This window comes from Apteryx rowi, unplaced genomic scaffold (assembly GCF_003343035.1).
Source record: "Apteryx rowi isolate R43461 unplaced genomic scaffold, aptRow1 scaffold_1514, whole genome shotgun sequence".
Taxonomy (NCBI): Eukaryota; Metazoa; Chordata; class Aves; order Apterygiformes; family Apterygidae; genus Apteryx; species Apteryx rowi.
This window is the reverse complement of record NW_020447769.1, coordinates 6599-32593: the sequence shown is the minus strand read 5'-3', so window position 1 is coordinate 32593 and position 25995 is coordinate 6599. Positions and strand designations below refer to the sequence as shown.

The 25995-nt window shown below is 55.7% G+C and overlaps 1 protein-coding gene across 3 annotated transcripts; it reads right to left on the bottom strand.

The window, feature by feature from the left end:
• Positions 1–6: 6 nt before the first annotated feature.
• On the bottom strand, positions 7–25030 carry DCAF8 (DDB1 and CUL4 associated factor 8). Of its 3 annotated transcripts, none has more exons than XM_026059061.1 (14): positions 24816–25030; positions 23948–24085; positions 14246–14316; positions 12714–13387; positions 11685–11825; positions 11082–11176; positions 9235–9345; positions 7010–7082; positions 6073–6130; positions 5531–5638; positions 4895–5025; positions 927–1046; positions 491–607; positions 7–148 (listed from the first exon to the last, which is right to left on the bottom strand). In XM_026059061.1, exons 2-14 carry the CDS (start codon positions 23953–23955, stop codon positions 35–37), a joined length of 1821 nt encoding a protein of 606 aa, XP_025914846.1. In that variant the 5' UTR covers positions 23956–24085; positions 24816–25030; the 3' UTR covers positions 7–34. The 3 variants fall into 3 exon arrangements, with proteins under 3 accessions (XP_025914846.1, XP_025914848.1, XP_025914847.1); XM_026059063.1 differs by having other exon boundaries at positions 23889–24085; positions 24816–24881; XM_026059062.1 differs by lacking the exon at positions 23948–24085 and having other exon boundaries at positions 24816–25029.
• Between the last annotated feature and the right edge of the window lie 965 nt (positions 25031–25995).

Sequence of the window (25995 nt, the reverse complement as noted above, 5' to 3'; positions counted from 1 at the left end):
CCCGTCGCCCCAGCCCGGGGGCTCGGCGGCGGTCTCACGAAGGCATGCACTGCACCCGGTCCGGCCCCTCCTCCTCGTCGTCGGAGGTGTCGGAGGAGCTGGGAGACTCGTCGGAGTCGCCGTCCGGCGCCCCGGGCTCTCTTCGACGCTGCCCAGGGGAGAGGAAGGGGGGATGAAAGGGATGGGAGACGTAAACCGGGCAGGGGACGGGGAGCACCCGGCACACACGCCCGGCCCCCCTGGATGAGGGGGGACAGGGATGGGGCAGGGGTGTCACAGAGCGACAGCACCATCGTGACAGCCAAGCCAGGACGGAGCCCAAGTCGGTGCTCTCCGCGCTGGCAACGGTGCGCTGATGCAGGACAGCGTGCGGTGGGGGACCGGAGGTGACCAGAGGGGACGCGGCAAGCGAGGCCAAGGGGGCCCCGCGAAACGGCTCGGGGAGGAAAGGGGCCAGGCCCGGGGGCAGCGCCCGCGGCCCCGCACCTACCCGGTGATGGCGCCTCTGTCGGAGGTGGTGCATGAGGAACCAGAGCATGTGGCTGTCGAACATGTCCGTGTGGTGGAGGCTGTCCTCGTCCCGCTCCAGCTTGTTCTTCTTGATCACCTGCGACGCAAGGGGCCAGACGTCAGCGCGCCCGGTGCCCGCGCAGGGGACAGCACGGGCACAACCGACGCGCCAGGGCAGCGGTGCTCTGCTGCGAAACGCTAGTTGAAGGCACCGGGCTGGGAGCATTTCCAGCTCTGAGATGCCTCATGATGGTGGTGCCAGAGGGATTCAGCCCACAAACAGCTCCTAGGAGCACGGAGAGAGTCGGCGGCTTTGGGAGAGGGCAGCTCCGTGAGCCGAGGGGACATGCTGGATCCCCACGGCGCTCCTCCATGGGAGTTTGGGGAGACCGGAGACTCGGGCGCTCGGGTCTCACCTCCTTTAGGCCGGCCAGCTCAGTGGGGTTCTCTGCCGTGGGCGCCCAGATCTTGACGTCGTGGTCGAGGCCGCTGGTGGCCAGGACAGGGAGGTGAGGATGCGGCTCGAGGCAGTTCACCTGCGGCAGGAGAGCGCTGTCAAGCAGGAGCCAGCTCTAGTGGGGCCAAGAAGAAGGCCTGGGCACCACGGGCCGGCTCCTGCGCGAATCCCACACCCCGGACACAGGCACCTCCCAACATGGGGCTCAGGAGCACCAAGATCTGGCAAGTGCAACGCAGCCACAGGGACCCCTGGCAAAGTTGAGGCCTCTCCTTGCGGAAGAGGGAGATGGAGCAGCCCCAAGCTTGGGTCAGGGGAGCAGAAGTGAATCTTTTAGATGCCACTGCAAGGGCGAAGAGATGAGGAGATGGAGCAACACTGGGGTGCTTCTGTGGACTGCCACCCACTTGTGCAGTGACACAAGGGACAGGGGTCACAGGCCTGGCGAGAGGGGGAGACACGGCTCTGCAACGTGGGCAGCAGCACAGGGGGCACCAGCTCCACGCTGGGAATATTCGGGAGCTTCGCCACAGGTGCCCACCCCGTGTCACCGGTCCCAGGCGGGGAGAGCGTCCACCTTCTCCCCCGGGATGGCGCCAGCTGCGATGGCGTCTCCGCGCTCTAGATCTCAGGAATTAGGAGAGTAGCGGAGGCCTCGCTGGGAAACGCTACCCCCCGCAAGCGAAATGAAATGCAAACAGTTTGGTGAGCCCTGAATAATTCATGGGGCGCCTGAGTCCGGACTGGAAGGCGTTTGCTGAAAGCCTGGCACGTCCGGAGAGTCTAAAGCAGCAACAAAGGAGGGGAAACCGAAACTCCGGCAGCAAATATTTAACGGGAAAGTGAATTCGCCCGGCATTAACAGGGAGGGCTCCACACCCCATGCAGCAAGCCCTGCTTTGGGCTTTCAGGGATGCCCCAGGCCTCACCCTGCCCTGGCACTCCGACCCGCAGCCCCACGTCGGCCCCCGGGGTGCGGGATCTCAGCTCCGGCCGGGGCCGAGGCCGTTTGCTGGGGGTGGCAGTGCCAGCAGCCGCCAGGCGCTGGCCCAGGGCCGCCGCTACGCAGACAAAAGGCGACTGTGGGGCCTGCGGACGGGCGGAGAAGCGGCAGCGCAGCTCACAGGGAAGGGAGGCCACGGGATGAGCTTGGCCGGGCCTCCTGCAAGGCAGCGGCAGCATCTCCGGCATGTTTGAAAAGCATCGGGCAGCGAGAGCCAAACGGAGGCAGAGGCGAGGTAAGCGGTGGCGGCTGCTGCAGCCTCGCTTCCTGCCATCGGGAAGGTTGCCGGGAGGTGACGAACCCCGTAAAGACGGCCGGGGACGTGACAGAGCCACTGCAACCACCCTCAGCTGCACTTGGACGCAACCAGCAATTCTCCTGCCCAGGACCAGCCCTACAGGGCAGCAGCCTCTGCAAGAGAGGCTCCGCCAGGCGGAAACGGGAGGATTTGCCCCTTGACATCTGTACGGTCCACATTGGAGATGGGTCTCCGTCCCCTCACAGCGCAGAGAGGAGGAGAGACCTGCTCGCAAGGAGCTCCAAGCACCCCGGGTTCACCTGCCCCGAGATTTTCACAGCTTCCTTACACATAGCGAGCACCAGGGCAGGGGCACGGAGGGCTGGAGCGAGCGCGGCGGACAAGCGAGCGGGGAAGCGGGGCTCCGTTGCCGTTCCCAGCTCCCTCTCCCCTCCGCAGCAAGAGCGGAAAGCGACAGCAGCCAGACACCTGCCTTTCCCGCTCCTCATTACGCCTACCCGAACAGGGAAGAAACCAGCCGGCTGCAAAGCCGGCACCCACGGCCCGGGCACAGGGCCAGCCGTGGTGCCTTCGCCCTCTCCGCCTCCTCGGGGCCTCGGGAGCCGACCCGCAGCAGGCTCGCCCGAAGGGCAGGTATCCCCCAGGATCTCCCCTGCACAGTGCCAGCAGCACATCCCTTCCCCTTCCAACGCCCGCATCCATCAGGGATGGGTAATCGAGCCACAGCACCGGCTCCACAAAGCGTTACAGGTCTGCACGGTTTCTGTGCAGGTTTCGTGCCACGGCAAAGCTCCGTCTGAGGGCCCAGGACAGCGAGGAGGCTGGGCAGTAATGCCACACGGTGCCTGGCGCAGCAGATCGCCCGCGGTCTCAGCCATGGTGCCAAGATGGAGGTTTACAGGTTGGCCGTCCCTCTCCCGCGCACGCCCTGACAAGCCTCCAGCGCTCCAGCTGCCAAGAAAACAAGTGTTACAAGACCCAGAGGAGATATGTCATCCGCCAGCATGGGATAGAGCACCGCAGCAAGGACAGATCTCCAAACACCAGTGCTCCTGGCAGGACAGGGATCCCAGGCCAGCACATGGACCCATGCGTCTCCACGCCTGCTCCGTCTCTGAGCCCTGGGCAGCCACAAGGCCCAAAAAGGGAGCCGAAACTCAGCATGGAGCACCTCCGGCCAGCACAAGCCAGAGCAGAGGTAGCAGCCACTCGGGACCTAACCGCTATCGGCCCAGAGCCTGGGAAACCCAGCGCAAGGCTGACCCCAGAGCAGCTGTGGCCATTTCCTGGCTTGGACTCGGTGACGACGCAGCTGCAAACCCACCGGGGAGCAGTGCCCAAACCCAGCCCAGGAGCACGCAGCTCCCGGAGTCCAAGTGGGAGCTTCAGGGCCTTTCTGGGGGAACGGCAAGGCTGGGATAACTCTGCAAAGTCCATTTCTGCTCACGTGTTTCCTCTGCCTCTCAGCTCTTCCTAGATACAGCTTTATTCAACCCTTGAGATGAGCCCATCTCCACAGACCAGCCCTCCTGGACGCTAGTGAACGCACGCGCTTCCTTGCTAAGACACACGGACAAGTGAGCAAGGGGAAGGGTACGGCTGGGGCTGCCCCATCCTGGACACACAACAGCACAGATGTCCCCATACCTCGGTACACATCCTTCAGCGACAAGCACCCAACGGGCTTTTAAGCCTAGCTTTTCCCCCTCCGGTGCGATTTGGGACCAGATGGTCAGCTGAGCTGAACCAATTTCCTCCAAGTACTGCATTGCTGCCTTTGGCTTGCCAACAGCGAGGTCGTAACCAGGGGACTTCTCCTCCAAGGCAGCTTGGGCAGAAGGCCAGAACCGACATCTGACTTCACCCATCCAGCCGAGAGGATGCGGCACCGGACCCCGAGTGCATTGGTTTGAGTCCTACTCCCTGCTGACGCAAGGCAAGTCGCAGCCTGTCTCCTCAGACAAAGCGACGAGAGACACACTAAATCCACCGTCAGGCTACAAAGCAGCGTCGGAAACACAGGGAACGGCACAGCCGGGCACAGGTTCTCCTTACACAACCCCAGAGGGGATGAGACGGGGCGGGAGTCACGGCTGGCCTGGAAGGAGGCCTAACAGCCACCCATCCACAGAGACACAGAGCCTGAAGAGGGTGGGGGCTCGCCTTGAACAGAGACAATCTTTCATATCTCGTTTCTAGATAAAGGAGGAGGAGGACTTTGGCCCACAGCCTTCACCTTACCCTGCCCAGAGATTTCCACACAGTGATTTCTTATTTCAGAAGCTGTTTAGGCTCCATCACCCTTGCCAGCCCGCCTCAGCTCTCATCAGCTGCAAATTCCCGGGCCGGGGCATGGCCTTTGTCATCTCTCATGGGAGGAGGAACCAGGTTTTGTGCTGAGCACCCCAAACACAGAGGAGCAGAAGCTTGAGGGAACCATGCTTGGCTTTTGTTAGAAATTCAAAGGGACACACAGAAAAAAGCAGTGACAAACTGGTGGAGGCACATGGCTTAAGCTAAGATCAGAAAATAAACCCCCAGCTCCGTGCTGAACACGGTCCAGATAATGAAGCAGAGCAAGTCAACGTGACCATTACTCTGAACGTGTTGCACCAGGAGCTGCTTGGCAGTGGGATCTGGTGCAGTCCTGGCAGCAGAAACTCACCACTCCTCCCTTGTCGCCCTCCATGAATTGCACGATCTGGCAGGACGATTTCTCCCACAGGAAGATGTGGCCACAGTCGCTGCCGCTCACCACAAACTCACTTTTCGGGCCATAAAAATTGACGCCTTTCACTGAAAAGAGAGAAACAACCAGCCTGAGGCCATCAGAAGCCGGGCAGTGCTCCCTGCCATGAATTCGCTTCCTGCCTGGCAGCAAGCGAGTTTCCAAGGTTACCAGAGTGGATCTCTTCCGTCCCCAGACACATAATAGCTCATTCTTTGCAAGCCCAAGAGTTTGTGTTAAGAGTCTTTGAGAGGAAGATGAAACAGTCAGCTCTGCAGAAATAAGCTAAAGGCAGGCAATTATTCTTCCGGGTTGCTCTGGGGACAGCCTCCCAAATCCAGCCTGTCCCAAAGCCTCACCATGGGCAAAAAGAGGGAGAAGCTGCCCTCTGCAGCTCCACCAAGACAGCAAGTTCAGCTCTCCTGCCACCAGGGATGGTGACACGGAGGTGGGATGGTTTAACGGCGACCTGGGTACAGCCTCCAGGCCCAGCTTCTGCTCTGCTCCCCAAAGAGGGAGGATACAGCCTGCCAAAAGGACTGCATGTGACGCTCGTTCCCAGTTGGTCCTTACCAGTGGCATTATTGCGGTGTCCCTTGTATCTCTTGATATACTCCGCTCCGTCGCTGTGAGAGGAGTTGAAGAGATAAATGTCTTCATCGTTGTAGCTGGCCAAGAGCTCTGGCATAAGACAAAAGAGACAGGCAAAGGGGCATTAATATCAAATACATGGAGATGATCTTTCCATTAGGGCCAGGCTCAGTGTGCTACAACGCAGCCAGCCAGAGCCACAAGGCGCTCAGATGCCTACGGCCGGCAGAAAGCATCTCGAGCACAGTTAGATCCCTAGTGCTTTCCCAGGCCAGGACGGCTCTGTTTCGCGGTGACTCAGCCCCAGGCTACGCATGATCTGCGACTCATCCACCAGCCGCCCGGATCGGAGCTGCAGCCTGTGCTCAGTCACACAGCGGTTGCTGCACATTCCTCCCGTGTGCAGTAGCCTCTCCACCCCCCTGTGCTGGAATTTCCTTTGCAGATTTCCGGCAGGCTCAAGACACTCGAACGCCAGGGTACGTCCCCCAGCCTGCCAGCAGCGGGGCGAGGGGGTTACTCACCTGACCCGTCGTGGCTGTACACGAGACAGGTGATGTTAGCTTTGGACTCGCTGTTTACCTAGGGAAACCACAGACAGCTCTGATCCCATCTCCTCCTCCCTCAAAGGCCTTGACCCACAGCACACCAGTACACCTACGCTGACCGTGTGCTACTTCAGAGAGCTCAGGGTGTGAGTTACCGTTTTGCAATGACTTTAAAGCCAGGCCATAAAAGTAATGCGCCTTCCTAAGTCAAGATGGCACTTTATAGATGCTGGAAGATCAGGGTCAAAAGAAAAAAAGAAAAGAAGAAGAAGAAAAAAAAAAGCTAGGCAGTTTGTTCAGCTTCTCTACATGTTTTCCAGGCAGGAAGCCTGTGAGAGACTCGGCCAGCAAGCATTCCTCGGCCTCTCCTAAACAAGGCTCCCGAGGGAGATCTTTGCAGATCTGTGCAGTAAGGTTTGACGAGGCCCCATTTTAGGCTCTCTCGCTTCACTAGGAACGAGAAGCGCTGCCTGCACAAGCCCAACTACGGGAACTGGGCGAAGGCCAGCTTCACTGGAGAGGCCTGGCACGGGCAGCATCTCTGCTGGCGGGAGACCCCTTTTGTGTGTCAGTCACCCTGCAGCAGAAGCGGTTCCCCCCCCCAGCAGCTGCGAGTCTCCCCCCGGGGTCTGCCTACCCCGAGCCAGGCTCGGCTCTTGCTCATTGCCGGCACGTAGGAAACCGGCACACAAGCCACACTGTTGAGGCAGGGCTGCTGTCCGCCCACCCAGGCAGGCAAATGAGAGGCTGACGTCCACCGCTGGATGTCCTCTGCTGAGCCACCCACCCACGAGCTATCCCACGCCACGGCTACGCGGCCCCTTCAGGCTGCCTATGGGAAGGGCCCCTCCACCCCCCCGCCCCGCCAACCCGGCCCGTCTGCTCTGAAACACCGCGAGAGTGAGCCGCTTACCAAGTGGTGAGGGCAGAACTTCTTTAGCACACCGTTGTTTTCATTCTCATCTATTTTTCGCTGGTCATAAATCCTGGAGGAAGGATGGCAGGAGTTTGACATTCACTCAGGACACAAGCGATGCTTTTACACAGCTCAGATGTGCTAAGGCAAGAGTTCCCCAGTCTCTCCAGGCATGAGAGGCAGGCAGAGGGGCAGCAGCAGCTGTCTCAGACCACGGAGACTCCACATTAAACCCAACTCAGGAAGCAAGACCTGCCCATGACACTGGCTGGAGGCTCCAGTCCTCACCAAGGGATGTGCAGAGTTGCAAGCGGCCTGGACTAACAGAAATCTCAGCCAAAGCAGCTTACTGTCAGCTCCTATTATGCTGGAACTATTGTTAGGTGGCTTGTGACAATGTCAAAGTCGGCCTGTGTATGGGCCATGACCTGCGTTCGGGGCTCTGTGTCAGACCAGAGACTGCTCTGAAAGGGGGACGTGACTGCCACCTCGCTCATCCCTCAGCTGGGCCACAGTTAACCTCCCTGAGCCTCACTGATGTGGCAAATCCATCAGGAGCTGCCCAGTGCCCAGGGCAGGCCAGGTTCTGCCCAAATTGCAGAGCAGAGAGCAGGAAGGAGTGGAAGGGGGAGAGGAGGAAAACGAATCAGGACACAGTCAGGGAAAGGCAAGGGGCAGATAGAGAGACGGCAGCAGCAGCAGCAGAGAACAGGAATGAGGGGAGGCCGCGTTGAGAGAAATGATCATGGACTTCTCTGAAAGCTACTGACCTAGCAAGGCGCCAACGCTGCTATTTGTGAGCAGTCTCTGCAGAGCCCATGTGTTAAACGTTTCCATACCCAGCATCCCAGGAGATGCTGCCTGTATGCCAGACACCCGCATGGCTAACACTCCAGGGAGCTGACGCTGCTCAAGGAGTATCAGCAGCGGGGCTGCAGAGTCCCTGAGCTCTCCAAAGAGCAGCCCCCACGCATCCTCAGGGAGCCAAACAACAGCCTTGGCTCTGCTCAGTCTCAGGAAGCTGAAAAGCATCCGAGTCCACTGCCTCTAGACAAAAACCCTTGATTCTGGCTGCCAGCACATCTAGGTAGAGAGCTCAGCATCCCTTCCTGAAAGTCTCCTGACCAAGGGCAAGCCAGCCTTGGCTTGAGAGCACTGGTAAACAAAAGCTCAGGATCACACGCACAGCTAGTTACTCCAAGCAGGATCCAAGTGCGGGCAAATCAGCTCAGTTAACTGCAGGTGCCTGTGTCAGAACTGCTCACCGTGGACACGTGAACCTACTGCACGATTCATCTCTGCCTAAAATAGATGCCAGATGAGTTGCACCTTCAAACCCATCGGCTCTAGGGGAGATCTGCACTAATGTAAGGAGCTGGGGGCCAGTCAGATGGAGACAGCCAGGTCCAGCATGGGAGGTTACTGCCCTGAACATTTTGAAGGCTACAGAGGGGAGAGACTTTAGAAGCTAAAGGCAGGAAGGAAAGAAACGCAATTTTAAGCTAATGTGATGAGAAGTAGATGCCACACGGGATGAAGGAGGTTTGCTCATTGTGCCCCAAGCTCTGCAGAGGGAATAATCTCTAGCTGTGGGGGTTAGAGGGGAGGCTAGCACTGGAGGCAGAAGAGGACAGACTGGCAGGGTAGATCTGCATGAGGGACAACAGGTCACATATGCAGACCCACAGCCCCATGGGCATGGGAGTAATCAGTGCTACAAGGGCTTGATGACACAGCTTTGGAGGAGCTTTTGATTAAGCAAGTTCAGGAAGGTTTTAATTCATATGGAGAGGGAAGGGAGGTGGACTTGCATTTGCCATGTAAGGAGCTCAATCCTGCTGAAACCAAGACCCTTCCTGAGCTTAACCTCATCTCTGATGCACATCAGACACTACTTGCTGGCTGGGGACCAAGAGAAGATTTCTCAGAAGCTCATTAAGAGAATAGCTAGTTCCTGAGGGAAGGATCTCCCAGCCTCAAGGCAGGCTGGATAGTGGATCACAGGGCTAAAGCACAAAGGATCCAAACCCTTCTCTATTAATCCCGCTTGTCTTAATGTTACTTATGGGAGAACAGTCTTTTGAGGCATTATTGATTCAAGCCACAGGTGTTTCTGGGGGGATAGGGGAGGTTTCAGAGCTCTCTGGGGCACTGACCGAGTCCCTGTGGGGATGTTCAAGTCCATTTTGAGGGCTCAGTCTAGGCCCCCAACACAGACTCACCTCACAAACTGATCTCTGCCTCCCACAGCAAACTGGTAGGTGTTGGCTGGGTTCACGTAGATGGTATACAGACCCACTTTCTTCTCTTTTTCCTTTGTCACAACCAGTTTCCTTTAAGAGACAAGGAATAATAACAACAAAAAAATCCACCTCGAATTCAAAACAGGGTCCAGATGGGAAATGCAGGAGCTCTGCGAGTCTCTTACTCACTCCCAGGGAAAAAAAAAAAAAAAATCTGTTTCCAAATTGAAGCAAGCACATGCTCTGTCTATGAATCAAGTAACGCAGAGTGAAATCATTCTCTGGTGTTTTCATCCAAAATGTCTGAAGGGTTTCACTGCCCGAACCCAAGTCTGAAGGAGCTAGACAGTCAGCAGCAAGGGCAGAACCAAATCAACTCCAAAGCAGAAACACTCTGCTCTTATTTTTCCCCATCCATCTCCCCATAATAAGGCCCAGATTTAACGAAATCTGACACACACCATCTCCCCTCCCCCAAGAGTCTGGGCTCAATATTTAGGCTTTGTAGACATGAATACAAACTGAGGCAGCATCCTCAAGAAGGAACAGCAAGCTCAAAAGCTTGTCTTTATTCTAATTATACCATTCGGCTTAATGAAAGATGGGAGCTGCCTACAGTCTGCCTGCAAACCCTGCCTCCAGAGTGGTTTCACATTCGCATGGTGACAATTCCCTGTGAGCATCAAACCCAAACAGCAGCATGGATCTCCAGGAAGAAAGATGAGGGAAGAGGAGCAACAGATCCACTCCAACTTACTGACCGACAAACTCCTTTCCAAATGGACTCAGCAAATAAAGGAGCAGGGAGAGGATGAAGATTAAACACGATTGTTTTGAAACGCCCCGGCAGTTTTTGTCCTGGTTATGAAACAGATGGTTTTAAGGTTGCAGACCAAAGCACTTGCACATACAAATAAAACCAAACCACCAGGAGACAAGCTCTGAAGCCCTCAGTTTTAAGTAGGATCATCTTCAAAACAATATTCCGCTGTATTGGAAAAGTACTATGATACCAAAACCAGACGTCTGTTTTAATACCCGCCATGGATTTATTTTGGAAGCTTGTCAGAAACGACAGAACTCTCTGAGATATGGGTTAAGATCCAGCACACAACTCCCGGCTGCTCACTAATTATTGTTTTTCAATTAACTACAATAGCGCTCGTGCAACGAGAGAGCCAGGCAAACTACGAGCTCTGAGTTCCTGCCAGCGTGGAGAGATTTAAGTGCTGTAATTAATCAGCCACTTTGCTACGCAGAACGTGAGCAGGTCTCTGAGTGTTTTACACCTGGAAAAGTCAAGGCCTCCGGGTGAAGTGGCGGAGGCGTGCACTGCCTTTGGGATGGGTAATGTGGTGCCGGACTGGCAGCCTTTGGCCACTGCCACAGTAGGTGCATATGTACATGTACAGGGACACAGACCTGCAACACAGGTTTTATTTTTATGTCCTATTTGAATAGGGCCTAAAGGGTTCAATCCCAGTGGAGGATGGAGGGTTCAAAACCACTATCTAATTAGAAAGGCTCATACCCAAATCCTCCTGCTAGATGGCTAAGGATTGGACCAGCCACTTGAAAGCTCTGTGGTCTGACCTTGCCCCATGCACCTCACGGAAGACCACGATTTAACAGCTGAAAAAACATGTTTTCCTGCTTTGCAGCTGTCAGATGAGCATGGGCCAAGGTGACTGCACAGAGGCGTGCGTGGGACTCTCAGCCCTGTGCAGCCAAGCATTGCCCACTCACAGGAGAACACCAGGGACCCCAGGTCTCCCCTCCACAGGTTTCCCAGGTCTCGCAGCGGGAGCAGGTAGAGAAATACTCACGAGGCAGGCCGGTCTTGTCTCAGATCAATGGTGAAGACTACAGCATCTTCACCTGCTGATAGGAAAGTGCATGGAGAATCCGGTTCTAGGGCCAGCTGGAAGATAAATACTCGGGCATTGGTTCCCTTTTTACCTAACAAGGTGGATAAGACCCCTTTCTCCCAGCAGACCATTAGCAATTAACAGGAGCCAAAATAGCACCAAACCCTCTATACTCAGCACCCAGTAAAAGCAGTGTGTTTATAACACTGCTCTGGAGGATATAGAGACCCTGCTCATAATGTGTTAGCCTTGTCCAAGGGCAAACACCTTCCTCCCTGTCCCCAAGGGTTACTGCCCAAGAGGAACGTGTCCTCTTCTCTCAAAGGATGGATTACACCACCGCAATGATAAAATAATTACAAAAAAGTGTTTAAGAACTGGTCCCTCGATGGATGCCCCTGCTTTGCCCAACAGAGAGGAGCCCAAGGGACAATGGTGCCAGCATCTCTGCCTTCAGTGTTTCTGGCAGTAACGTCCAGCACATGAGCTAGGAAAGCCCCTGGGCATTACAGGGCTCCCCAACTCCTGTCTGCTCCCCTCCAGAAGCCGGTTTGGGCTCACCTTGTGCGAAGCTCCTTTGTGCTGTGCCACGCGCTTGGTGTTTTTGCAGCACTGGGTGGCGGAGAGCTCAGCTACTCGGACCTGGCCGTCCCGAGCACACATGGCTAGAGTGGAGTCGCCGCTGTTGGGAAGGAACTTGGCCTGGAAGAGAGTAAACGAAGGGACTGCTTTCAAAGCCAGGGCATGTGCTTGTGTATGTGGGCAAGGAAACGAGGGGGTAAAACAGGACACAGATGGAGGACAGTGCCCTGGACGGATGCATCATCCACCCCTGCCAAATCCCAACAGCTCAGAGAGACAAGCCCTGGACACGTGGAGGGCTCAGATCTGCAGACAGCGACTGCAAAGCCCCTGGTCCACAGGATGAACTAACTGAGCCATTATCCCAGCTCCTTCTGATTAGGCATGAAGAGAGCCAGGACCCTCACGGCGATGCTGGCAATGCCAGAGGGCCTCCAAGCACAGGCTGGGATGGGCTCACCGGCCACGCAGGACTGAGCCTGGCCCGCCGGGCCCCCTCTGGCGGTTGCAGAAGGGCCGTACTGCCCGCACACGGGGCTGCGCACCCTGGTACAGCACATCTTCCTCCAAACACAGTTCCTGCCCCACAGCTGCTCCCAAACCTTTCGCCCCACCAGAGCCTGAAGACCAGCAGTGACCAGAGCTCAGAGTCAGGGAAGCTCTCAGCAAAGAACTGGCAGCCTGGGAAGGCGACATTATGTCCATCTGCCATCCCTGGCCAGGGGACCTTGAGACAGCAGCTTTTAGGGCACTCAAGGGAGTTTTGATGGTTATTTACCACTGCATGGCTGTTGAGCTCTTCCAGCCTGCCCTTAGCTTTAAAAACATATCTTTCCTGCCCTACATAGCACCATCCATTGGCAATTATATGCTCTTAGAGCAGGTAAGTGCCTACTGCATGGGGTATTACCCCAATCCCCAGAAGATCAGGGCCTGACAAAGTTAGCAGAGTTCTCCAGCATCTCTGACCCTCTGAGGACCGTTCCCGTGCGCCTGCCCCCTCCTCACCTGGAAGACGTTGCTCTTATGGCCGCTCTCAAACTCCAGCACCGGCTGCCTCCTGACCCAGTCCCACACCACCACTTTGAGGTCGTCGCTGCCGCTGGCCAGCCACGTGCCGCGCTGGTTAAAGTGCAGGGTATTGACGCAGCCCGTGTGGCCCTCGAGGCCGTGCTGGAGGCGGAAGCGTTGCACGAAAACCCTGGCCCCGCAGGCCTCATAGACAAAGCGGGAGCTGGAGCCCAGTTCCCTTTCCCGGAGGGCATGGACCGCCTGCCAGCGGGGCTGGGGCAGCGCCGTGGTCTCTGAGGACACCCAGTCCTCCAGGGCCTGCTCGTCATCGGAGGAGTCTTGATCGTGGTTGGCACGTTTGCGCTGGGCGCGGCGGTGGGACCGCTGCTCCTCCTCTTCGTCCTCCTCCTCTTCCTCCTCTGAGTGCGACCGGTCATGAGCCCGGTTCTCCTCATTTATGGAGTAGTGGCCCGTGTCGTCCATGCTGTCAGAGTCCTTCTCTTCCCCCGAGCTCTCCGTGTCTGTGTCCCGGCTCTCTGTGCTGGTGCGGTTGGGCCCCACGTCATCTCCTGTAAGGCTCAAGCTGAGGTCAGAGGCCTCCACTTCGATACCGGAGGAGGTTTCTCGGCCTTCCTCAGCTGACATCTCCTCCGGGCTGCTGGACAAACTGCCTGCAAGGCACGAACGACACAGGGAGTTCCTCACTAAGAAATCCCACACACTCAGAGATCTAGAGGTCTCCTCAGCCTCTCTCCATGGACAAGCTTTAACCCCTTCCATATCACCAATGGGCAGAGGTGTGAGCTCTGCTGTAAAACAGGCCTGCACTGAACCCCTCTCCTCTCCGCTCCATCTCCTGTGTGAAAGTGTTAGCAGATCTCTGCCCCCAAACATGAACAAGCACACCACACAACTCATAAGGGCTCCAAGGCCCAGTCTTGTCCCTTTGCAGTGGGGACGGGGCTCCCTTTTGCTCTGGGTAGCACAAGGGATTCCCCTGATCATCTGGCCTCTGCTCAGGACCAAGTGTCAGCTCGGACCTCGAGTTTGTCAACATGCCCTCTCTTTCCAGTATGATCCAGGCATTTCTGATGGCTTAAAAAGCCATTCTGGAGCAGGTCAGATGGGACATGGGCCAAAGTCCAGTCACTGGGACCCACCACTGCTGTACTGGGATCAGCATTTGGTTCCCTTCTTGGATCAAGCGCAACGACAAAGTGAGAACAGATACTGCCAAGGGGATTAGACGAGGACCCAGGCACCTTTACGCCCCTCCACCAGCTCCCTCAAACACTCAATGGTTTGATTAGTGCTAGTGAACAGCTCTGTGTAAAAAGCTTTACTTGGCAGATGTAGCCTTTTTTGGTATTCCATGAAAAGGTTTAATACATCCGCTACACAAAGCCACCCTGAGGATGTCTCACTTGGACAAATATCTGCATGCAGTTGCTTTGCATGTACCCAAGCTGTGAGAGAAGCGCAGCCCCGAGACAGGACTAAGTGCAGAAGGTCTCTGCCGGCACCCTTACCATTCACTATGTCCGTCTTCCCGTCCATGCTGCTCCCTTTATCCGACATCTTGTTTTCTTGTGTGTTCACCCTGAATGCGAGAGACGAAGACGACAGAAGTTGGAGCTGATCTGGCATAGTTAGTCTGCAGAGACTCGGCCGTGACTGCCTGCCCTCACGTCGGCAGAGCGGCACACGCACCTGCGGCTTCGCAGGCTGACCTGGAGAGATGGCCGCTTTCTAGTGAGAACCAACGGAGGAAGCGACACGCACGTGAATACAGGCTGCCGTGCTGCGGCCCGGCGTGCCGAGGAACGGCACTTGATCCGCACACAAGAGAGAGTCACGTGCATGACCTCAAAAGCTCGCTGGCTATCACCAAGGGCAGAGCGAATGGGAATGTGCCGTGGCCTTCACCAAGGCCTGGGTAATTGCCAAGGCTGCTAATCGCTATCTGCCTTCTGGGGGCATTAGCTCCTGCCGCACAAGTACAGCTATTCACGGGCAGGCGGGTAACATTCACACGCGAATGTGCCGCGGTTCAGACTGTCTCTTATTCCGGAGGATCCTAAGCACTCCGCGAGCTAGGGAGGAGGTTCGCTCTGCTGGCCACCTTGGGGACGACACGCAGCGAGCAGCATCCCAATGCAGCCGGCCCCAGGCTGCAAAACACCTTGGAGTTACTGCTGATCCCTACTATCGAGCAGCCACCCTAAGTCCCAGAGAAGAAATCCTTGCCTCTGCCCTCACCAGGCTACGTTTGTTACTTAAATTCCTCTCGTGTGTCTAATTTACTAAGATGTTGTCAACTTAATGGGAAAGCAGACTTGTGAGTCAACATGTTTCACAGCTGCATTCCTGTCTGCGGGATCACTTCAGCTCCCAATACCTGCCTCTGATTCCCACCTGCTACCCTGTCTCCACTTCACCTCTCTCGTAAGACAGAAAGCGCTCGTTTTCTAACTCTTGATCCTCAGCTATGCTCAAAGGAATGATGAGTTATTGACTTCAGCTTGGCAGTAATTGCTATACCAAGACAGCTGCATAAAATATGTCCGTAACCGAGGAGTACGTACTTCACCCTGGGGAGGGCAGGGGGAGGCAGAAGTGGAAACACAGCTCAGATCTGAAATGCAGATGAGGAAAGGTAGCTTGGGAATGCAGCAAGTAGCAATATCGAGAAACTTCTTGGCACCTGCAGACTGTAGGCAGCTAGTTAAAAGCTGTTCAAGAGGTTTTTTTAACCCCAGCGACAGATTTTTAAACACCTTCCCACGCACAAAATCCTCCCAGCCTCCTGGCACCATCAAGGGACTGTTTTCCTACATGCCACAGGCAGGACACTCTCACCGGATGTCCAGCCACTCCACTCTGCCTCGCTTGCTCCCCGGGAGAGCAAGTTTGGACCTTTGGGACCCACTTCTTCCCTCTGCCTCCTCCCAGGGAGCAGGGCAAGCTCCCACAGCAGAGCTAAGTTACAAGGTTGGGAGCTGCCTGGTGTTCACAATTATTACAGGAGTGTTTTAGTAATTCCTCATGAGCACATGGAAAATCAGAGATGGGAGTAATCATGCTCTGGTGTTTTCGGCTCCCAGCCATTTCATAGCCCTGGTTTAAGAGATTTGGCTATCTCAGGGTGGCAGGCGCAGGCTGCAGCATCAGCGATGACCACCACTATACATGTGATGATCCTGCTGTATCTGTGACACATAGGTGGGGACAACTTCCAGGGACAGCCCTGCTCGCCTAGACACCAGTCACCAGCCATATTTGCTGCTGGTCAGTCCACAATGGGGAAACAGGAGTTAAAACCAGCTTGAGTTGTTTGCAGAGAGGACAAGTCTCTGTGTGAAGCGGCTGGAGGCAGCAGTTCAGTATTGATCTTCCCACCCAGGAATCACGACTAAAAGCAACATTTCAAAGCCGACGGGCATGTTTCATCTCAATACCATACGGCTACGCCGCAAGACTCTCCCATTCGCGGGCTGATCCAAAGCAGCCCCAACTCCCCCCTCCTCGTTCAGAGCAATCCCTCCCATGCTGCGGAGGATGTTGCTGTTACGGCTCCGCTCTGCGCTCACGGCTTCGCGCAGCTCCCGCGGAGCTGCCGCCTGGGAAACGGGCGGCCTCCTTACCCTCAAGCCGCAGCACCTGCGAGGATCCCCGTGACCCATCGCTGCTTCCTGCGGGCTAGCAGGTGCAGACAGGTTTGCGGGAGCACCAGCACCAGCGTGCCAGCAAAGTTACTTCGCCAAACTGAGACATGCAAGGCAAGCATGTCGGAGTCACGAGCAGCAGAGGTTTTGCCAAGGTGGAGGAAAAAATAACATTTTATTTATGCTTTGCTAGTTCTTTACTTTCCTTCTATTTTTAGTCAGACATTTTCATACTTGTGTTTTAGCTGCTTGCTCTTAACCAGCGCCAGGGAGTCTGTTAAAAGTCCCCATTTACACAAGGGGAAAAGCTACAGCCAGAACATCATCAACTCTGATTACAGCAAACAATCCAGAGATTAATCCTTGCTAGATCAGGAATTAACACCAGCTTCAGCCCTAAACAGCCACAGGCCGAAGGCGGCAAAAGGCTTTGACCAAACCATGTTTATCACTTACAGTCCAAGACAAAGTGCGACTCCCGTCTAAGGGATAAGTGATTTAGGAGGTAGGCTTGGCTTGTCCTCAGTTTTATGCAATGTAGCATATCAAAAACTTGAGCAGCTCTTCCTCTTTGCAGCCCAGCAGCTGCGCTAGGAACTGACATTTTGTGTCACTGGGAAGATTTATAAAATATTTTGGCCATGAGCGTTTCATGCTGATCCCACCTGCTATTTGAAGGCCGTTGCTAGCGTCCCTGAAACAAACAGGACTCCACGCGGAAGGGAGGCCAAACCGACTTCGTAAGCAGTCCGCTAAAGACGAAGCGGGGATTTGGCACTAGTGATTTACACGCCGATCCTAAAGCAGGCAACCCACGGTTATCAGTTTGGGGGTGATCAAGCAAGGGCCACGCTGCTGGCGCACACACACAGCATCTCCAGCTGCCTTCTCCGGGCCCTCGCTCTGCTCCGCAACGGCACTGCTGCTGCTGCGGCCGAGTTTCAGGAATGACTGAGGAAGGCTTGGGCAGCTGGCGTCAGCCAGCTGAAGTGTGATAAAGGCTTTTGTTCTTAAAATGTGAGGGGCTTTTTTACGGTTCAAGCTAAGTTCACGCAACCAAAAACACCACCAAGCTTTACAGAACTCCAGTCATTAAATTAATAATAAGAGTAGTAGCAAAGAAAAAAAGAAAATCAATGTGTTCTGTAGCTTCAATTTTACGCATTCCCCAGCTAATGCTGACAGTGCGATTCAACAGCCCATACAAAGTTATTGAGCAAAGATCTTTCAAACTGCTAATACCGTGGAGAGGGGGTGAGGAAAGAGCTAAAAAGCAAAGGCTCATCTTAGGAGACAAGATCTAGTCCACGCGTAGCCCTGATCCTCAGCCCTTCTCTCCTCTGGCCAAAACTCACGGGATCATTCCTCTACGCCAGCAGTTAAAAGCGAACTGTGAGGCCTTCCCTCCACCGTTCCCACCAGCTCTCTCGGCACGTGAAAGCTTCACACCGACGGCAGGGTGGGGAGAAGAGTGGGTGTTCATCTCCTGGAAAACACAGAGGCTCAGACCTTTGAGCAGATTACTCACAGCCAATTCGGGGGTGATTCGAGCTTGCTCAGCCAGTGCGTTTGCTTGGCGCTCTCCTCGGGGCGTCTCGCATCCGCCACGGGCCGGGGGAACGGCACAGACAACACTCCCGTGCTCGCCTCGGCTCCGCAGGCCGGCGCGCGCGGGATGCCTTGGCTTATGATTGTGCCCCGGAGGAAGTCGGGGCACCTTCAGGGGTACGAGGAACAGACAGAATTTCTCCGAGCGATCTTTTTAACAGTGGAACAAACTGCTTCCCCCCCATTCACCAAAGCAGCAGTAATATTTCAGGCAGCTGGTAAACGAAATTGGAGGGACCGCTCTCCCTGACATCCAGGGAGACAGACAGCTTGGGAGCCACCTCCAGTGCCACATTCACCAGTCCTTTGGACCGACAGCTTCAGGGACCCCCATTCAAGACTCCTCCAGCACTTGGGGTCGGAGAGGGCCACTTTTCCATGCAGACAGGGCTGGACAGGTCTCGACTGATGCCCCGACCATGCAAGGGTCTCCCAGTCCTTGGGAGCTGTTTGCGCACAAGCAGGCCCAGTTAGGAACTGGGATACAACTGGCAGGGCCAGAAGGGACAAGGTTACGTTTAATTTACTTTTTTAAACTTCCCCGATTTCAAGGCGACTCTGTCTCTCGTAAGACGCCTGTCACGCGGGATGACTAAGGAACAGACTTAAAACACTGCAATGCTCAGCTCTGACTTTTGCGTACGACTACAGTTAACGCTTAACTCCCCGTTGCTCGAGTAATTAGGAGATCAGAAAGTCTGTCAATAGCTTGACTTTCACTCCACCAGATGATTACACCTTTGGAGCCCGGCAGTTGCACTTATTCTGCCTTCAGAGGCGTTAATCCAAAGGGTTGGGAGAGTCTTAGCACATACAAAAGACCTAGGTTTGGACTTTGCTCCTCGGCAGTCATTTCCCTCTGCCAAATTACCTATTCAGCTCTGTCATTAACACCATTTCATGGCAGTCTTTTCACGAAGGTGAGGAACAAGAAACTCGCTTTCAGAGGAAAGGAATCCATTACCAAATAATTAGTCTGACTTCATGTCTCATCCACCCACACCAGAGGACTATAACCTTGCTAGAAAATAAGAAAGCAAATTGCAAAAAAGCCCTCAGCTGCCTACAAGGGATTGATGTCAGGGAAAGACTGCTCCCTCTGGCAGCACTCAAAGACATTGCGGAGAGGAAAACATTGTAGTCCTCAGCCATCTTTTACCCCCGGGAGCACTGCACAAGCCTGTATCAGTGGATTTGTACTTATCATCGATATTGGAGTGGGTTGGACTCTCTCCTCCTACGGCTCTGTGTCAGCCGCCCCAAATCATCGATCAGCTCTACTCGCACCCAGGTAAAGCCATTAAGTTGGCAGGGAGATTAAAGCRTGCTTAGCCTGGCAGCTCCGCAGTGCTCGGTACCGAGCGGAGCACGCCGTCGGCGCTCAGCAGCTCAGAGACAAAACAGGAGCACGCAGCCAAGGAGGAACCAGCCCAAACTTTTAAAGAGGGCACCGAGCGCTCTGCGAGTACCTGTTAGCACAAAGAAGCCAATTCTCCATGGCACAGAGCTGCCCGAAGCTGCGTGTGCCCGTGGGGAGAACACGGGCTAGTCCCACGTTCAAAGACCRAGCCTAGGATGCAGACGGCCCGCAGCAGGTCCGAAGAGCACATGCCCCACCGCCCAGCCTCAATCACCGTGTTACAACGAAGCCTCGGAGTTCATTGATTTGAGGCCTTATCTATCACAGTCCTTCCTGCCTCAAAAGTCAGATGTGATGCCCCAGAAACGCCAGCCTGACCTCACAGCTTTGAGCGGGAGACAAAGCAAGCCTGGTTTTCGGGGCTGCAGGGATAAAACACACCCGAGTGTGGGGTTCCCGCTTCTCCGGGAGTGAACGAGGGGATCGCAGCTATGGCCCGACCAAGTCTTTGTGCAGTAGCTAGCCAGCGGCAGGCTCCAAGCCCGGCACAGACCAGATGAATTTCTCCGTCCAGCTGGTTGCACGTGCTCGGGGACAGGGAGCATTTGGGACACTTGGCAGTTGTCCTGGGAAGCCAAACTGCAGACTGTCCACACTGCTGTCCTGATCCTTGTCACCCCTCAAGGAACAGATGCTTTCAATGCCTTTTCTTCACCTCTTCTAATTAAGGCCTGCAGAATGACTTCTACATCACAGCGATCAACCGCACAAGACCCTGCAGTATTTATCCTGTCCCCTACTCCAACGGCCACGGAAACTTTTCAGCTGCCATGTGCCACAGAGAGGATGGAGGAGAGATTCCCGGTACAGCTCCCTTCCCAGGGAACAGAGATGGTTCCCCCATCGCACACAGAGTTTGGAAGCATGACCCCCCTCTGCTGAAGGGGAAAACCATGAAAGCCAGGGCTGGAAGCGATCAGAGCTCTTTGCAAACATGCCGTCAAGGTAAGAATGGAGACCGTGGAGCGTGGCCAGGGCTACAAGGAGAAGATCAAGGAGGCGTAGAGAGAAAGCAGCACAGGTCCCCTCAAGGAAGGCCGAGCAGCAGAGAGCTTCAGCCTCCCAAAGATCTGTGAAGGAAACATTCATGTCCACAAGCAGGAGCCAAAGCTCAGCACATTAGCAAGACCAAGAGCAGTTAAGTCAATACACCAGGAGGGGGTTTTAACCCAGTCCACTGCTGCCAGATGCCCAGGTTAAAAGCAGGGTACAGTCGCGTGCTGTTCTGAATCATTCACCAATTAATTAGGAATTGCTAAAACTAATGGCTGGCCAGGACACACTGGGTGTTTGTTTCAGACCATGGGAGTCTGGTTTATTCTAAAGACCATCTTGGGCAAACAAATAGACTCTAGACCCGGAGACGGAAAGTGGCCAGGCCAGGCTTTACAGATGTCTTGGCAACCCTCAACTAATTGGCAATCAAGTAACTGGTGATAAGAAGCTTGTAAAAACAGACGCACAGGAAGAAAGGGAAATTACCCGGAGGTCAGATCAGCACAGGGAGAGCTCTGTCGGAAGAGACATAACCAGATCTCACGTCGGCAAAGGCTCTTCACACCCTGGGCAGCCCGGCCGGGCTGGCAGACACAGCAAGGAGCAGGGCGCTGCAGCAGAACCACGGTTTTACCAACTTGGGAGAGGCACGGGGCTGCTGGGACAGCCAGTACAGCTATATACTGGGAATGCAGACAGGGTCAAAGGTATCGCTTCCACCTCCCCAAACTATGGTGCATTGTTTGAGGGAAGCAATAAGATACCACTTGGTCCGATCTGGAGAGAGCTGGAATAGAGTCAGCCCTGCAGAAAGCCCTGAGCCATGAAATGGATCATTATCTGTGACTCTGGCCCAGGACCGAGAGATTTTAGTCTGTCACCGAGCCACCAGCTCCATGCCAGGTCTCTCTGCAAAGACAGCAATGCTTCAGGGTGCTCAACCAGCTCATGACCAGAGCCAGCAAATTCTGCCCAGTTCGAAGGAACTGTTTAGACGCAATCCCAAGAGTTGAGGGAGCTGACATTTAGCTTAGGCAATTCCCTGTAGTCAACATCTGGACAGGATCATCACTGTTAAGTTTCACATGCTCAAAGCCTGAGTCTCCAGCACCCTTGCAAGAGCCCTAAAAATATCCCTCTGCATGCCAGAGCCTTCTGGGTGCCTCCTCAGCTGGCCAGACCGAGCTGCGAGGCACTGCCTAGACACTACAGCCTCCTCCCCCCACGCAGCTCCCAGGACACAAACAGCCTCGACCAGCAGAGCAAGCACCTGGGGCTCAGCACCCTGCGCGTATCTCCCACCGACACAGCGGCACTGCAGGCAGGCAGCTCACCGCCTGCTTCTGCCTCCCCCGCGGCTCACGGACCACTGCTGCGCCGGTAGGGCGAGTCACCCTTCTTGCCTCTCCAAGCCTCCAAAATGGTGCGATATTGGTTAGCGATTCAAACGAGAAAGGTCCTTTCTGCCCTGAGCCACGTTCCTACAGACCCCGCCGACTCCGGATGCGGTACCAGAGCCCACACACCCCAAAGACCGCAGACACCAATGGTGGAGCAACGTGCTGGTTCCCCCCGATACCTTCCCACCCAGACCCTTTGCAGGCGCCAGGCAACCCAACCATTGGCCACCTCCTAAAGAAACAAGACGCAGACGGATGACAAACAGAGCATGACGGGGCCTGGTCTGCGACAAGGAAAACCTCACTCCCCAGCTCGTGCCACGACCACCAGCACCGCGGCCTGCCTTCCTCCATCAGGCATCAGCGGCAGTCAGCAGGACTTCACTTCCAGCTAGCCGCTTGCGACAGCAGCTCTGCTCCGAGCGACAAATAACTTGTAGATGGCTTTTCAGAGATTATAATCGGGCATTTCTTGGATTCATCCCAAATGCAGCGCTCAGCACAGCCCCTCCAGACCTGTACGTAGGTCATGCTGCAGTGTTCGCGCCTCTTGGAGGCCCAAACCAAGATGCCTTCACATGAAACAGAGCTACAAACCATCCCTGTAGAGAAGCACGTCTTGTGGCAAAGAACTGGGGACTGGAATGATTCCCAGCTCTGCTGCAAATTCTCCCGGGCCTCTCGCACACCTCCTCTGCTCACAGCCGGGGCCAGATGATGCCTCCCAGGTAGCTGAAGGGATCAACCCACAAACACATTCGCAAGGAGGAATCACCCAGTTCAAGACCTGCGCAGGCAGGAATACTGCTGTTTTTACCTCTAACATTTAAGAGCTGACTGGACACAGGACACATTCCCTGCTCCACCGCAAAGCCAACAAGCTCCAGCTCTTCATCAGACACTTGTCGTCTTCCAAGATCCGCTATCCACTCCTGCTCTGACACTTCGCACCTCTCCACAGCGCACACAAAACTCAACAACACCCGCCACGGCTCTGCCAAGCAAGCCACTTTACGGCTGGAAACCCGATGTTTACAGCTGTTTAGCCCCTGAATAATCTGTCATTAAAATATTTACATAGCTATATAAACATTCCAATAGCCAGGCCCTGCTGGTGTTCAGCATCCAGGCCACATTTGGGCTACGTAAAGCGGGAGCAACAGGGACCAAAATGAGACAACAGCAGCATTGCACAGCGTCAGGTACTTTTTCAACCTACTGAGAGCCCCTCACCTTTATTTCCAGCTCCCTTGTCACGCCAGGAGACCCACATGGCACTAGGTTGTGGCCTTGTGTCTCTATTTACGCTGGATCCCTCCTGCACATGTGTCACACTGGGCTCGTTTGAGCCTCTTCTATTTAAGGAAAGTTTTCTCATCAGACCTGGACTATGGCAACCTCATTTGTAGGCTGCAGCTCCAGAAGGAGCCTTTCCTCACCCCTGAGAAGCTGTCAGGTAGTTTAAATCCTCAGTTAAGTCTTCAACAACTAACAGCTTTCTCCCCAAACGCCCCTTACAGTGGGAGACGCTCGGCTGACTCAGGGAACTTGGCTTCTCCACCTCTGGTTTGCTGAGACTTGGAAAATTCACCTCACCTCCCTGTGCTTCGAAGTCTGCTGACGGAAAGAGTTCTGGAGAGCTTTAGTTAATTAGAAAGCTGCCAGGGAGCCTGACAGGTCCTAATGATTACACTAATTAAGAAGCTTCCCACCTGCAATTAAATGGCTATCCAGAATTCCCATCCTTCCCCCAGTTCAGAGCATCCTTAGCAGGCTACTGACACACCAATTTCCACATTATCTCTTTGGGGGACACAGCATCCACCACCCAGCAATTGCTTTTCATAAACATCCCACAGCAAAGCCCTGCCTCAGACACAACAGCCCGTGACACAGGCAACACGTGGTTCTGCCTCCTCTGGAAACTCGTCACCGGTCGGCGGGACACAGATGGGGAGATGCCACCCGATTTAACGGGCGCATCGCAGAGAGAAACCTGAGCGGCTCGGACACCTCGCAGGGCAGTCTGAGCAGTTCATCTCAGCGGGAAAAGCCCTACACGGAAATAAAGGACAGCACGAACCCATTGGAAGTGCAGGCAGGGTCTAATTAACTGTGGTTAATGCGTGCTGTCCTGGATACCTCAGCATGCAGCACTTCCCCTTTCCCCGTCCGGTGACTGTGAGGATGGAGGCTCCCAACGCACCCAGCTCCTCAGCGGGTCAGGTCAGGGTGCCCGTGCTGCGCTCCCAGGGAGGCAGGGACACAGCTCACAGCCACCTGGAGAGAGGAGACAACAGGGCTCAGGGAGGAGGAAGCGGGGACAGGACCCAGATGCAGTGCGGCACGGCGCTCCCAAGGATGAGGAAACCCTGGCCGGAAGGAGAGGAGCAGTCGCATCAAGAGAAATCACTTTAAATGCRAACAAGCGAACAGCACAAGGAGCCTGGCGAACTCACTGCCACGAGATACCACTGCCAACACAAATAATTTGGCATTGCAAAAAGAGATCAACGCAGATATAGCCCAAACATCCACCTCTGCAGCCCGGAGGAAGGCAGGAAGGAAGGAAGCCATGCAAGCACTACCGCCATAGCGTATAAACCTAAACAGCAGAAGTTCCCCATCGGAAACCGCCTCCAAACACCCTTGGGGAGTTTTGGTGCTCTCGAACGCAAGTTGGAGCTGCAGGCTCAGAGCAGATCAACTCCTCTGCTCTTAGGGGTCAAGCTAAGACCCCCGYGCGCAAAGTCACAGCATCAACAAGGCCACAGCAGCCCAGCCGTGGCGTAAAGGCTTGCTATCAGCAGCACGCGCCTCCATCTTCCCCGGGGTCCACTACCGTGGCACACAACTCCAGTAAGAGCCTATCTTCCAGTACACAGCTCTAACTGGGAGAAAGCACAAACTCCCACCAGCAAGGGAGCTATCCCCAACACTATCACTGGTCGCTCGTTGTTACGACGGACGCCTGGAGCGGGGATCCGGTGCAGCGACGCGGTGGACTCACCTATCCGGAGCGTGGTGGTGTCACGGGCAGCGAGTGCCGAGGCCGGTGCTGGAGGTTCGCTGGCAACTGACGGAAACGACAGGTTAAAGCCCAGAAGCGCCAGGCCCAGTCGCTCTTGCCCCCTGCCAGCCTTGGGGTGGCACCTCGTTCCTGCAACCCCTCCCAGGACTGCAATGCCCCAGGGACAGAAGGGACCAACCCTGGAAGGGAGGGACAAAAAAAAGCTCCCAACACCCCAGGAACCCACCTCAGGGGCTGCGACACCACGGGGGTGGCAAGGTTTGGACCTGGGCAGGGGGCAGGAAGGAGCCTCTGAGCTCCCTCTGAGGGGCTGGGGGGCACAGGAGGCAATAAGGATTAGTCTTGGGGGCAGAAGTGACCCCCCCAATATCCTCCTAAGGGACCGTGACACCACGGCAGGAGCACAGACCAGCGCCRGAGGCAGAAGGGACCTCCCAGTGTCCCCTTCAAGGGATGACAATACCATGGGGGCAACAGGGACCAGCCCTGGGGAAGAAAGGACCCTCGCGATGCCCCCCTCAAGGGGCAAAACCACCATGGGGCCAACAGGGACCAGCTCCAGGAGTGCAAAGGACCCCCCAAGACCCCTACCAAGGGACAACAACAGCATGGGGGCAACAGGAACCAGCCCTGGGGGTAGAATGGACCCCCCAGTGCCTCCCCCCGAGGAACACCACCACCATGGGGACATCAGGGACCAGCTCTGGAGGCAGAATGGACCTCTGCAACATCCCTCTAAAAGGCAAATCGCCAAGGGGGCAACAGAGACCCTCCCCAGGGCAAAGGGGGCTTCCCCCATGTGTCCCCCAAAGGGCAGTTGACCAGGGGAGCAGCAGGGACCAGCCCTGGGGGCAGAAGGGACCCCCCCAAAGTCCCCCCGCGGGCTGACAACACCATGGGGGCAACAAGGAGCAGCCCTAGGGCGGGAGGGAGCTCCCCAGTGTCCCCCCACAAGGGGCAAATCTCCGGGGGAGGGGGCAGCAGGGACCCCCCCCAAGCCCCCCCGGGGGATGACACCACCAGTAGGGAAGCAGGGACCCCCCCAGCCCCCCCAGGGGATGACACCAGTGGGGCAGCAGGGACCCCCCCCCGGGGGGACAGCGACACCACGGGAGCAGCAGGGACCCCCCCCAAAGCGCCGCCCCCTCCCCCCGGGCCG

Bases quoted from the DNA above. Each gene is read 5' to 3' on its own strand.
- DCAF8 (XM_026059061.1), bottom strand. The intron at 6,131-7,009 runs GTAAGCGGCTCA...TGGTTTCCCTAG, and splicing joins AGTTCTGCCCTCACCACTTG to GTAAACAGCGAGTCCAAAGC. The intron at 608-926 runs GTGAGACCCGAG...CTTGCGTCGCAG, and splicing joins AGCTGGCCGGCCTAAAGGAG to GTGATCAAGAAGAACAAGCT.